Below are 14,656 nucleotides of genomic sequence, written 5' to 3'. Positions count from 1 at the left end.
GTTGTCAAATTTAATTACAGGCTTCATCCTGAAATCCTTCACCTTATAAATGAACTTTTGACTTGCCTTCTGGATTTACTGATGCCTCACCTTTTAAATGGTACTGAATTCTTCAGAGCAGTTGCTACATCACCAGGACTGGCTTTAGCAAGATCAGCAACTGTGACAAAGCCAGCGTTGTAAAGCATCCTTGCACGCTGTGCATTCAGCAGAGAGACTCGTACCAGGTCACAAAGCTCCCTGTGAACCCCAAAAGTGAGGCGGCTCTGGAACTGGGAGAGCAACAGCTCCATGTTGTGCCAACCCAGTCGATTACAGAAAACTGTTACCATTCCTGGAACACAGAAGTTGCATCAGTCTCAACTCCATACCTGAACAGTCATTCTCTTCACATTTCTCTTTCTCAGAGCTTACAGAAACGGCCACCTAATTAATGTTTATTACAACATTCTGCTTAGGAACTGCTCTTGCAGATGTCAACTTCATCTAGAACTAAATAGTTTAAGTGAGGTAAAAATTTATATGAAATAAAACACATGCATATCCTGTAACAGGAGTCCTATAAGCCAAATGCACTGAAGAAGAGTGGAAAAGCAATGATGAGAGGCACTAAGAGAAGCCACTGCAGTGACGTCCCTAAGAGCAGAACCTGACCTGCTGAATTTCAGTTACTGATGGCATCACAGGAGCTAGCAAAGTTCACCATAAAGATTATAGCTTTAGTCTTCAGAACATGGGAGGAGGAAAACAGCAGGGAAAATACAGTTTCTTACTCATAGCTTGTATCTATAAGAGCATGAAAATAACTGAAAGACACAGCACACCTCACTGCCATATTTTAACTGTAATTATAGAACACAGCTTTTTTATCCTCTCTCCTAACTATATGTCATGTCAACAGTCCATTTTACTTTCCAAATTAATCTTGTTCCTGCACTTACCTACCTGATTGCTGAAAAAATGATTAACACTGGGAATAGAGAATTGTGAAACCATTATAGCAAGAAGTTATTTATACTATCAGAATTAATTTAAACTACTCAGCATCAGTTGGCGTGACCTTTTCATTTTGGGGCTTTGACTCATGCTGCAACCCACGCGTAGGGTTTGCAAGTTGAGTTAAAACTGTGTTAAAAACTGAAGATCCATTTACAGAGTAATGAAAGACTTGGCTTAGATAACAGAAAGAAATTCTCTTGATCACATGGGGAGCTGCTACCTCTACTCTTACACAGCCCTCTGAAAGAGGTTATGGTAAATGTGATCTCTCTGACCTCTTGTTATCTGGTGATAAATGACCTGGAAACTATTCACTCTGATTTTAAAACTATAAAATTATATATTATGATCAATTACCTTTGTAACTAGGAAAAAGACACACTGTCTCAGAGATCCAAGACTTCACCCATTCTGAAATGTTCTCTTATATGGCAAAGATTCAGAATGGACTTGAATGTTTTTCCAGACTTAGTATCAAACAAACTATGTTCCTTCACAGTACACAGATGGTCCCCATAGCCACTAGCATGCTACAGCACTGCTTGATTTCACCCAGCTGGCCCCATTCCCACAGCATACATCAGGGTTACATCTCAAAGCAGGGGCAGCCACAGATAAAGCTATAAAGTTGGAAGTAGTTTTACAAGACTGATTGTTTGTTACACACTGTGGCTCTTATCCCCTTACCTGAAGTTTCTTGCTGAGTTTTTGCACCCAAAACTCACCTGCATAGGTGGCAGCAGACTGCTGTAAGGATTGAAGCTGGCCACGACTACAGCCGTATTTCTTGGTCATATCTTTTAAAGGAACTTCACTGATCAAATCCAGGAGGGCAAGACTGGTGAAAAATCTAAAGAACAAAAAAAAAAGTATGCTCAGAAATCATCATCCAGGTCACATTAGAGTACAGTCAAAACACTCTGTGATAGCATAGAATAGTACTATAGCATAGCACAAAAAAGAAATACAGAAGTTGGCTTCTGAATAACATAATACAAACATCTAGTGGCAGTGGTGTTCTTGGTACAGAGTGCACTGGGCCCATGGTCTCTGTAGATATATCTGATGTAATCAGGTCACTCAGCAAGAAAACCACTCACTGAAAACAAAGAACCAATCCACTCTCCAAGTCATAGAGTCTGGTCTTTGCACATTCACATCTATTTGCAGCTACCTTTTGTGTATGGCCATTTGTCTACACTGTTTTTCTGTCTTAGCTGTGATTTTGCCTTTTACAGAGCGAGCCAGAAAGCCTTCTTCAATCCCCACCAGCTCAGCCACACGCTTCATCGAGGCAGGCAGTTTCTCCCATAAGCAGAAAAACTGGTACCAATCAATTGTGGTCCAATCCTCATACACCGGGGTGACCTGAAGAAAACAAGATAATGCCAAAACCTATTTTGGAGAAACATAACAGCTCTCAGTAAACAAAAATGCAGTCTAGAGAACATGGTTGAGGCATCCCACACATAACTCAGAGGCACTGAGTCATAACTACATACCTTGAAGAAAGTAAAAGCTTTTCTAACCTAGTTTTTTAATATTTCTACTGATATGACATGACTCAAGTGGGTATTCTAACAGTGAAAGAACTTGGAATCTTTGTCAGATTGCTCCATATATCTAAGCCACTGTAAGATTGCTTAAGGAGTATTTTTATTCTCCTTCAACAAAAGTGACAGATTACCTATCAGCCTCTTAGAACCACATTAAATACTGCCATAACACCTGATAAAGCAGTAGGGAACACAGGTTTTACCAGAGCTTATTGAACCTTACGTTTACCTTCAGTACACTAAGTCTCAGCTTTTACTTATATTAGCAAAAAAGCCATTCTAAGCTTTCACACACTTTTAGACAGAAAAACAATTTTGTTTTCATTCAGTCAGCGCAGTCAGTTTGAACAGGAGAGTATAACTGGGGCTGTTTAGTCTGGGGAAAAGGAGGCTAAGGGAAGACCTTATTCTCTCTACCAATATCAATTGAAAGGGTAGTTAAGCACTTGAATAGGCTCCCCAGGGAGGTGGTTGAGTCACCATCCCTGGATGTGTTTAAAAACCATTTGGCTGTGGTGCTCAGGGACATGATTTAGCAGAGGGTTGTTAGAGTTAGGGTAGTATGGTTAGGTCATGGTTGGACTTGATGACCTTTAACGTCTTTTCCAACCTGAGCAATTCTATGATTCTGTGAGGGAAATACAATATCTCCATACCTGTATCAATATGTTACAAGAGAAAAACAAGACTTAATAAAGTAGAGACTGTGTCAAGTTGTCTGCTATTGGTTGTTTATTTTTTGCCGATTGTTTTTAAAGAAAGCCATTATCCGAGAGTAATATTTTTGTTTTAATTGAATTTTCTAAAATACAACTTGTTCAAATTCATTTTTGTACAAGTAATAGACTAAAGCCTGAGAAACTGAAAGCAATATAGCGGATAATTCCCCTGCAATTCATAAGAAATGTGCAGAGAACAATACTTCTATTTAAAAAAAAAATCTTCAGCCTTGAAAATGAATGAGCTTTGCAAAAAAAGACTGGGTTAATGTAAGAGAATCTCAATAATATTTTGCTTGAAATTGTATTTGGTTTAAAATAACTTCAGACAATCTGCTGTAACTAGAAAGTACAAGAAAAAGACTATATTTTGATAATTGACTACCTCAGAACATCAACAGAATTCTTTCTTTTTCTTGTTTTAGAGGTACACACAGGGAAAAATTCACTGGTGCGTGACACAATAGAGACCTCTTTGCCTAGCAGAAATAGAACAAAATGTTACGTGGTCTTCTAGAACTAAAGAATGATGTGTAACTATGGGAAACTAGTAGGTTCAAAAAATAATAATAATAAATAGGCTACTGAAGGTAGCAAGTAGAGTGAAACATTCTCAACATCCAGCCTCCCCTTGCTTCCTAATTCAACACCACCTATAATGCCAAGCAGATTCTTCTTGTTATGAACTCTTTTTTGATTAGTCTGGTAAAAAGAATACACTTTGCACTTAAGAAGGCTGAAGACATCTGTCAAATTTGGGGTGATGCTTGAATGACAGGCCTTGCAACCATGAACATGAGATGTTCACTGCAACTCCTCACTAATCTTGACAGGTTCATGATCTCTTCTCCAAAGGTCATAAATAGCAGTTTTCAAATGCATATACACATAATCCTTGACAAACTCAAAAGATTTAGTACATTCCTTCCTTTAGCCCTGGCAGGATCATCAAGCAAATAATCTCCATCAGAGATAAATGAATCCACAAGTGTCCCACTCACAGGACAAAAAAAAACCCCAGATTTCTCAGAGACCTTTTGTAGGCCAAATAGATGCTAAACCCCTCAATGTTTTCTGAGCCTCCAGATTCCAAACACAAATCAAAACCAATTAGTTTAATCTTCTTCAAATGTCTCAGAAAAATTACAAGTGTTCTACATACAAAACTTATAAACCTCTGAAATTGTCTGAAGTCAGGAGTGACAAAAATGAGCTTATATGGATACACAGCATCAGTTTACACTATGGACACAGGTTAGCTCTGAAGGACTTTTCTCCATGAAGGATTACTCAAGCAAGGGAGAAAAAAGAAACACATCCATGGAGCCCTGAACTGTTTTCTCTCATTTCTTTTGATTCTGAAGTAAAAGATTCGAAACACAGAATGAGAAACCTACCAGATAGACAATATGCAGATCATTCTCCAGAACAAAGCTTTTCATAGCTCGCTGTAGGTCAGAAAAAATTTCCATTGCTTCCGTTGGTGAAAGGGAAGATGAAAGAGTAGCTGAGCCAAGATGTGTTGGGTGAAAAATCTTTGCTGTTGAAAAATAAATAAATAACACATTAATACATGTTTAAATGTAAGTTTATATCTCACATTCATATTGCAATGTACATGGATCTCCCCAAAAATAATGCTTCCTATTTATTTCCATGGAAACTACAACAGACAGAAAGAGGGCAGTAACACTATTTGGTAGAGAAAATTCTCAGCTACAAAACACTACTTTTACACGTAGCCACCACCACTAGCTGTGCAATTCTGACAGCAATGAACAAGAGCCTGCATACCATGCTTTAAAATATCTACACCAATGGATGCGACTCACTGTCACTGTCACCACTGCTGAAACCACCACCCACTACCTCACTGTGCTCACATCCACTGCTTGGTCCCCAGAAACATTCAGCAAGTGTTAAGGAATGCCAACGGGTGCCATTTTTTCTGTGTGGAGGAATTCAATGACACACTTTTGCTTCATACACACTTTCCGTGTCAGATGCCATTTTTCAAACTGCTCCTCTGCTGCCATCTGTCATGCAGCAACAACATGCAATGGAATAATGGCAGGAAGGTTAAACCTCTACTGCCATATCAGCAACATCTGCCTCTGCCATCACAGGCCAGCATAATAAAATAGGAAGCATTACTTTCAGAGCAGGCATCATATTTTCTAGAGTTTATTAACTTTTTCCAACTGCTTTTTCAAAAAGAAATGGAGTAGCTCTTCACATTGAAGGCAGGAAATTAGAAACAATCAAACAAAGATCTTTTCTAGAGTCTAAGCTTGCTTTTTTTAGAGGCCAGATCACAAGTTTTGATCCTTCCAACTTCTGAGATTAGCACTTATGATAGCTATTTGAACAAAAAGCATTGCAATTCCAGCTGCCACTCTGTCTAGGAGTTAATGGATATTTCTTTTTTGAGAGCACCAGGTATGTCATCTTCTCTTAAGAAGAGACATGCAATCAAATTGTAATATGGATTCTATTACTGTATAGAGTCTTATCTGGAACCATCTTAAGAACATAGCCCAGAAAAGGAAAAAGTGTAAACTAATACAACAAACAGCTTTAGTACAGTACTGCACCCTCTCAGAATGCAGCAGTTCTTCTTCAGAAAAAAATAAAATTACAGTCTACAGTTCACGTGCACATATCCTGCAGTACACATTCACCTTTCTTAAGAAAGCTGAGAAATCTGTAGACTAGAATGTATCAGATATGCAGAGGCCTTCCAAGAACACATGAAGCAAAAATGTTTAAGCAGATATGCAGATGCTCCCTTGAAAGCTAAAGTCTTGATAACGTTAAAAAAACAATTAAAGAAATGCATCCGACATTTACTCATCCGCAAAAGATACACTAATTCAAAACTGCTAACTGCAGTCACTAGTAAGAAAAAGAATGAGGAACAGCAGTGTTACCTTTCTTGTCATCAGCACATTCCAGAGCCTGAATGAATTCATTCTCCAGCAGCCAAGCTATACAAGCCTCAATAGGCCCCGTCTGCACTTTGTCTTTATCTTTCTCATTTTCTCGCATGCTGTCTTTCAAGCTGGATGCAAGGAGAGTGCAAGAGGCATAGGTCTGCACATCATCTGGAGTGCTGGCAACTCCACTCACAACGATCTGTTGAAGGAAATGACTTGTTCATCTTGTCAAAGAAACAGCAGGATAGAACAGCAGATCTGAAAATGAAAAGACTGATCCATCGCCTACCTGAATTTTAGAGAACCATTACATGAAAAGAATACAAGGCAAATCAACTGCCAACCTTTAAGAATACCTCCTGGCAAAAAGTTAGACACTTCATCAAAAAGTAAAAGGACTAAGTTGTCATAAAGGATTAATTATAAACCCTTACCCTAGTATTTTGAAAGGGAACATGAACAGAGTAGCAACTGAGAATTGAGACTAGATATAGGCATTTTGCTTAGATCATATTGTGGTATGTATTTATCTATTTATTCTTGGCTTTTCACGTAATTGCCTTTTCCTTGTGGGTCACTTCCCTGTGTGCAACTTCCTTGAGACAGAAAGGTATTTCACTAAAAGCTCTCTTTCATGACTTCAGAGGATTTACTTCTTGTAATAAAGTGCTCCCATCAGAAAGGAGGACATCTTTAGATGGTTCTTATGTAGACATGCACTTCAATTTTGAATGGTCTGGTTAAAAGTCTAAAACCATGGAACCACAAACCAAGCTCTAAGTACAAAAGCTGCTTTCATGAAAGATAGTAGGAATGGTACAGCAAAGAAAATAACTCTACCTAAGATGTCTAAGTTCAGTTCAAGCCCAAAATCAACTTTGGAAAAGCAGATAAGCTCACCTACATGAAATAATTAACATTTGTTCCTTTTTACTTGTATTCAAATCCTACAGAGGCGGATAGGCTACAAGGAGCAAATGGAGTACCCTGCCATTTTGTTTACCAATTTTTTTTTTAATTAAGTTTCAATCATTTCTGTGTAAAAGAAGTGGATAATTTTAGTGTTAAAATAAGAGAATCTTTAAGGTTCTACAAATGTTATTTAGCGTAATTCAATCTAGCAAGCCTCAGGAACTGGTAATATACAAGCATTTCCTGCTAAAGACTGACAGATTACGTGTGAAGGTTAAGAATTACACACACTTCTGCCTTCAGTTTGGGTATATATAAATGAAAAAGCCAAGCTTAATATCTCATTGGAGAGTTCTTAACATCCAAAACAAAATGTTAAATATTGCAGCAGGCTGGCAGACTCAATTTCCTGAAACTGCTTGGGTTGACAAAGGAAGAAACAAAAGAAAATGAAAGTGCACATAAAATATTTGATGTGTCACAAAAGAAGCCACTGTGGCAGTGCAGGCAGTGTTCTGCTTCGTTTTCACATGTCCTGTACCTCAAGTATTGCTCTTTTCATGCTAGAAGAAACACCTTCCCCTTCTCTTCTAAGCAAACAACTGCAAACAGGCTTGAGAGATCCCTGAAGTAGAGCAGCTCCTTTTGATCTTTCTGATGGCTTGCAAACTAAAATGCTCTCACCTATGCAGGAAGAAAACGAGAAGAAAAAAACCCAAAACATTAATGACCTTATTGCATCTCAGCATTGAAATAGCTACATACAGATCACTGAGGACATTAGCGGAATGGAAAGCTGCAGGCACTTATGAAAAAGCTGCGTAAAAAAAGATAAAACCCTTTTTGAGGTTTCAAAGAGTGTATGGCCTTTGCTATTTAAGAACTCCAGAGATGCATAATATTTAAGAATTAAATGCTCAGAGAAGAACAAATTTCAAAGTTTCCTTAGGCAGGCTTTGTCAAATCAGCTTTTGAAATCCCCAGGGATGGGGATTCCATAGACTCTCTGAGCACCTGCTTTGCTGTTGGACTACTCTTCTTGTTGTGGATTTGACTGGAAAAATGACACACAGTGGCATCAGTTTGGGTTTTGTTTTTTTTTTTTCCTGTGTTAAACTGAAAGGATTATTAAGCTGAAAGGATCCTCAAAAGTTAGAATAAAACAGCTGCACAGAGCTTCAGCAGTTTGTGTTAAGTCAACCAGGTTCCATTCTCAGAATGAAATAACACCGATGCCAAAGTAATTCAGAATTCCTTTTAAGTTATTAATCTAACTATGCATCCTCTTAACTTTCACAAATGCATATTTGTGTGCATACCGATCTACCTATATGTGCACATACATACACACGCACGCAAAATCTTACATATCCTTTCCACTGAAAGTACATCTGAATACACCTTACCTAACAATGACTAATAAAGAATTTTTAAGTTAATCCTAAAATTCTATGGAAGACAAAAAGAAGGTGAGCTCTGAAACAAAAAAAACCCAAAAATAATAAGCTCATGTATTTGGGAGATCATAGTACAAACCACAAGAGGAAAATGCAGTGGTCACATACAGCTGGGGTTTTCTTCATACAAAACTATTACAGAGAAACTAGGTAACTACAGCCCTGACAGAAATAGCTTTGCCAGTTGTCATAGAACAGATGAATTCTTGCATCTGACAAAGAAGAGAGCACTAGAATTGGATTAGCTGACCAATAAAAACAAGTTATATTATAAGTAGATTTAAGTGCATGTAGCCTGAAAACCAAGGTAATTTTGCCAGTGGATGTCTTAGAAACATTCAAGGAGTGTTAAGTTATGGTAAGAGTATAGCCATAGTAATGCTACAGTATTACAGCAAATCCAGAGAAATGAAAATACAACTGCAAAGGCATAGAATAAATACTACAGCTGCACTGTGGGTAAGTAACCATATACAACATAAATGACAAATACTCAATTACAAACTGTTTAAGTTGTACATTAGGAAAAAAAACTGTTCTCTGAAAGAGAGGTTAGGCGCTGGAACAGCCTGCCCAGGGAGGTGGGCATCATCCCTGGAGGTGTCCCAGTAACATCTAGATGTTGTACTAAGGGACAAGGTTTAGTGGGGAAATCTTGGTGGTAGGTGGATGGCCAACCTTCATGATTCTACGACTCTATAATAATGAACATCTTTACTTATTTCACTTTAGGAATATGACACTTGATGAATGCAAAAATAACCCAATTTCAATTTCTAAAATAATGTCTTTAAATTTCCATCCAATCACGTGTCATATTTTCAGCTGGCATGGAATTGTTTTCTTCAGAGTATCTGGTATGATGTTATGTTTTGATTCTAGGAGAAAAACAATATTGAGAAACACACTGATGTTTATAGTATTTTATAATCATTTTCCTTTTCTTTAGCTTAGTAAATAATTTTATCTCAACCCATAAGTTCTAATTCTTTTTTTTTCCAGTTCTCTCCCTGACCCCACTGGAAAGGTGGGGAGTGAGCAAACAACTGTGTGGTGCTAAGCCATCTGCTGAGTTAAAGCACAGCATCAGGAAATAAAAAACCTCTGAGACAATTCAATACTAAAATGTTTTGGGGGGGGAGGACCTTAATCCCAGTAAAAATTATCTTCTGTTTGTCAGAATAATTCTTATCCACATATGGCACTTTTTTCCAGCTGAAGTTGCTGGTCTTCTTATTCAGTGGAAGAGTAGCAGCTGGAAATGTAGCTTTATGTTCTCATTCAAAACACCACATGGAATGGGAAAAAGTGGTACATTCATGAAGCTCATCAGCAAAATATCAACTGCTTACTCTGCAAAACAGTCACACCAGAACTGTCAAAAAAAGGATACTAATTATTGTAATTTGAAGGGGAAAAAATAAATAATATAATTTTACACCTGCCAGCTATTTTCAAATGACAAAGTCTGGAAAAATTCAAAATACAACATGCAGCTGCCTTTTTCTTTAATATATAGAGATAGCTCATTGAGAAATAGGTCACAAAATGCTGTGTTGCTATGCTACTTTAGCAAAAATAGAAAGTTAAATATAAGAACTGTTTGCTTACACAGGGCTCCCAGCAAGCACCAACCAAACCATCAGCAGAGCAAATCTCACTTCCTGCTTCTGCTGAACTTCATATTTACCACTGTGTTCATATTCATATAATGCAATTTTTTCTAATTCCTGGCATCCAGGAAATAAGTTTCCATCACAAATTAAAACAGCAGGCAGGATTATTTTGTCGAGCACCAATTAGTGTCACTGTTTTCATGAAGTCAGCATCTTATCTATGATCAACTGTTCAAATTTCCCTGTCTCTCTATTGCATTACGACTTTCAACATGCACAAAAATTAATGTTAAGCTTAGAGGAACTTCAGACAACAAGAGCAGTTGTGGATTTACCTAAATTTTAGCCATGCCTAATGGCAGTCTACTTTAAATTTTCTCACAGAAACAGTAAATGTTTTAGTGAACAGACCCTGTATTAAGACAGAACAGAGCTTTAGAAGAAAACAGGAACACAAAGAAGAAAAGAAGAAAATTAAGACAGATCAGAGCTTTAGAAGAAAGCAAGAATGCAAAGAAGAAAATACTCCATTCTTAGAATAACTGACATGTAAATAACAAAGTCAACTTTCTGCAGTGGAAAGAATCCTCTGGGAATTACAATTTTTACTCCATTAATACCAAACAAATTCATCTTGTTTAACTTAATCGTACTGAGCCACAAAGAAATTCATCACTATTAGTCACTAATTGTGAAGCACTGTCCTGGATTTAATCAGGTTAACGGCGCTCTTAGAGAACGTTAATAAAGCCTCTGCTTACCCTCTGTGTCTACTCCTTTCCTGCCAGCCCTTCCAGCCATCTGCTTGTAAGTGAGAACATCCAGCAGTGTGCCACCAAACATAGGAGTTCGTATAATTACTCTGCGTGCAGGCAAATTCACTCCAGAGGAGAGTGTGGAGGTTGCTGCTAGAACTCTAATCATGCCCTGGCGAAAGGCTCCTTCAATGATGTCCCGTTCATCGAATGTAAGACCTGAAGAAAGATGACGTTTTGCGAACCCAGTAATGAAGGAAGTGGATTAAAGAGCTAATGTTATTAGTCAAACAAGAGGAAGAATAAACAAGCTCAATGAACATTTGCCATTCATTGTTAGAAACAAGAAATGCAACGCTACCTCAGTTGATGTATTTCATAACATAACTGAAACAAAATTTCCACAAAGCTTTCTTTAGTTCATTGACAAAAATGGTTATAAACTAGATTTCCTAAGGCATTTGTACACAATGTAGCAAGATGAACAACTTTCTACATATTTACATGTGTTGCAAGAAAATAAATAAGGAAAATAAATAAGAAAACGCAATAAAAAGAAGGAAACTGGCTGTAACACACAGCAAGAAATTAGGATTCAGTCATTTGCTGGAGTCCTGCATCCTGTAATCCTTCATCATTATTTCCATTCTTACAGATCTAATATGTATCTTTCTACATTCCCTTGAGAGTTCTGGTCCAAGTTTATTCTTCAGAAGAAAAAAAATCACACTCTATAAGCATTTTGAGTTATGTTCCCTACATACTCAATGCCACAGATACTTTTCTCTCTTCCACAATTGATACTTTCCCTCAGTAAATCAGCAGGTTATGTATACTCTTAAAGATAAGAAATCAAAGATCCTGCTAGAAGCCTTGGTGGCTCTCTCCTTTATTTTGTTTTTCATAGTTAGATTTCTTCTATTTACTCATCTATTTCATTACTAAGTTGAGAAAAATTGCTCTGAAATACCACAGCCACTTAAGGAAGAATCTGAAAATCTGTGGGCTGCAAATTGGTTAATTTTTCAGGTGTTCCATATAAATTTTTTATGTTGCATCTAGAAAGTTGCTGTTAACTAATGCAATGGAAAAGAAATCTATCATAAAAATCAGAGAGTTAAGTCTTTGTCCATAATAAAAGAATTTCGAATTTACCTCTTACTGTATGCTAATTCAGTCATAAGCTACAGAAAGCTTCAAAAAGAAACTGGCAAACTGCTGGTAACTACAGCAGTAAGAACACATATGATTTGACCTTTACAGACTCAAGACCTAGATATTCAAGAATACCTGCATGATGAAATGCCACTCCCCATGGCAAAGTACGTTGGAGCACAGAATCCAGACCTGAAAGAGAGCGCCTTAGCTGATCCAGGACCTCATCTATACCTTCTCTGTCCACAATAACTGGGGAAAGGGATGATTTTTTTGCAGAACCTTGTGAGAGAAAATATTCTTAGTTTCTACTAGAATTCATTTGTATTAAAGTTACTGCGCATACTACTATAGTCTTCTATTAAATACTTTTCTCTTACTTTCCGCCTGTTGCAAACTGTAGAATTCCCTGGCAATGATGTCTGCCAGCTTCTCACACCAGTTCTTGGATGGGCAGAAAAGCAGGACTGAATGGCCATCACAAACAGTCTCATAGCACAGGCTCACAACATGGTCTTCATCTCCCTGAATTGAGATAAAATATTTTCAGCTCACTCTGACATTGTACAGGATCTGTAAATGCTGTCACTGCTCAGTGTTATGGTAGGAATCTTCTATGAAAGAAAGAAATAAAAAGCACTGAAATGTAAGTGAAAACAGGGGAGCAAAGGCAAGAACTGCATTTAATTGTCAGAAGTTCAGTAAAGATTCATTCAAATTCAGCAGAAATGGTGAGGTCATCAAATATTGTCCTGTGCATCAAAGTGGGCTAGGATAGGCAAGTTTGAAGATCCAGCACCCAAGAGGATTGCCTGGTCTTATGTAAGAAGCTAACTCCCTTGAGTCAAAAGCCTAGTTTAGTCCTTTACTCAATTTAGGACATCAAAAAATATCTAAGATGGAAATGTAACATCACATTCTCATTAAAAACACATAAAAATAAGCTTTAAGATACTCTTGCAGAAACACTTATTTTTTCCTTTTTGAAGACCCACCGTGCTACCGGTGTTTGCATGCAAAGAGAGTGTGAGTGCTTTCAAGACATTGCTGCCATTAAGCCCATCTTGTCCAACTACCCCAGTAGCATTTACAGCATCCCAAAGGACTGGAAAGAGAATTCACAGTTCAAAGACTCCAAATCTACAAGTAGGAAATGCACATTTCTCATCCATTTGGTTCTTCCAAATCATTATACTCATTACCCTTAATTTTTTTTTTTTTTTCCCAGTGCACAGAAATAGTAAACACTAAAAATAGATTCAGAAGAATTAGGCTGGACATCCACCTTATAATCATTGACAAAAATAGATCATTCAGTAGTTTAACATATGCAGGTACAATACAGTATCTAAAGAAAAGTCATTTGCCCAATGATTAATGCAAATTTGTTGGGCTAACTAGGAAATATTTATCTTAGTCTATGAAAATTAAGTCAGTTTCAGGACACAAGATATAGGGGTGATTAAAGAGGGAGAACCAAGCTTGCTATAGAAAAAGTCCTATGCCAAAAGCCACTGCTTAGAGTTTTGTTACCTTCAATTGAAGTTTGGGCTGGAATTCTCTGACCAAATTCATGGAAGAGTCATAAATGCTGTTGCCAATTTTCACCCACTCCTTGAGGGGCACAGGGCGAAAATCTGTACAGTACAATTCCGCATCTAACCATGAGGCTAGAAGTCCTAAGTTAGGGAGGGTGGCACTCATGCCTACTACCTGTATTCCTCCAAAACCAGGACTCGTTGTCTTCGCCTTTCTGGAAGCAGTTAAAGAAATTGAAAGTTAGTTATAAGACAAGCTACTTTTCTGGAAAGTAGCATTCAGAAAAAAAATTAACCCTACCTATTTCCTCCAAGGGCCTAAAGAACAAAGCTATTTTTATAAGCTTCTTGAAAAGATAAAAGTCATACTATACTTTTAACAGACACACTGAAAAGATACGCATTCATTAATTTTTATCATTTTGAATCTAAACTTTACACTTCTTAAGCAACAGCAGCATGAACTGCATATTTGGAGAATCTGAAAATAAACAAACCCACTATTTCCTTACAATTAACAAGAGCAATGAAATAAGCAAAGCCCAGACTTTCTACACTTAAACGCAGACTTTCTACACTTAAATGTCTTAATTAAGACACTTCAATTTGTTTTAATTTGAGAACAAATCACACTAGACTACGGTCTTCCTAGAGTTTGGAAACAAAGCCTTTAGTTCAGCAAAGAAGAAAACAGCTTCAGTTCTCAAAGTGCTGATTAATAGCTTCCACTGAAATCAGTGTGAAGTAATGAATTCATAACAGACATGAAAACATAAACCATTAATTTAGATACCCTAATGTATATTGTAATTCAGGCTTTTAGACCCACATGATAGTTACATGTGATTCTATATGCACCTGAGCCTACTTTTTTCTACTGTCCATTTACACTATTAGCAACAAAATGAGACTTTAAGAAACTAAAAATGTCTGAGAAATCAGTGTGAGCTCAGAGACAGCCTGAACCTGGTAAACCTGGTAAAAGCAAGAGAGAGGAAACAAGACGACCCAGG

The 14,656-nt window shown here is 37.3% G+C and overlaps 1 protein-coding gene across 5 annotated transcripts in view; it reads right to left on the bottom strand.

The window, feature by feature from the left end:
• The window catches only part of POLQ (DNA polymerase theta), a 48,360-nt gene that overhangs the window by 23,746 nt on the left and 9,958 nt on the right, over window positions 1–14,656 (bottom strand). For all 5 annotated transcript variants that reach the window (XR_014937477.1, XM_015874562.3, XM_085524548.1 and 2 more), the window contains 10 exons: window positions 13,639–13,858; window positions 12,486–12,630; window positions 12,241–12,387; window positions 10,957–11,169; window positions 7,664–7,806; window positions 6,205–6,409; window positions 4,672–4,814; window positions 2,174–2,367; window positions 1,725–1,849; window positions 91–334 (listed from right to left, as the gene is read on the bottom strand). Coding sequence is in view for 4 of the 5 variants with exons in the window: in XM_015874562.3 (XP_015730048.3) it covers window positions 91–334; window positions 1,725–1,849; window positions 2,174–2,367; window positions 4,672–4,814; window positions 6,205–6,409; window positions 7,664–7,806; window positions 10,957–11,169; window positions 12,241–12,387; window positions 12,486–12,630; window positions 13,639–13,858 (1,779 nt within the window). In the remaining variant the exon portion in view is untranslated. The remainder of the gene's footprint in view (window positions 1–90; window positions 335–1,724; window positions 1,850–2,173; window positions 2,368–4,671; window positions 4,815–6,204; window positions 6,410–7,663; window positions 7,807–10,956; window positions 11,170–12,240; window positions 12,388–12,485; window positions 12,631–13,638; window positions 13,859–14,656) is intronic.

This window comes from Coturnix japonica, chromosome 1 (assembly GCF_054131305.1).
Source record: "Coturnix japonica strain WE chromosome 1, WE-NBRP24, whole genome shotgun sequence".
Classification (NCBI taxonomy): domain Eukaryota; kingdom Metazoa; phylum Chordata; class Aves; order Galliformes; family Phasianidae; genus Coturnix; species Coturnix japonica.
The sequence above is the reverse complement of the archived record's forward strand: the minus strand, read 5'-3'. Positions and strand labels throughout refer to the sequence as shown.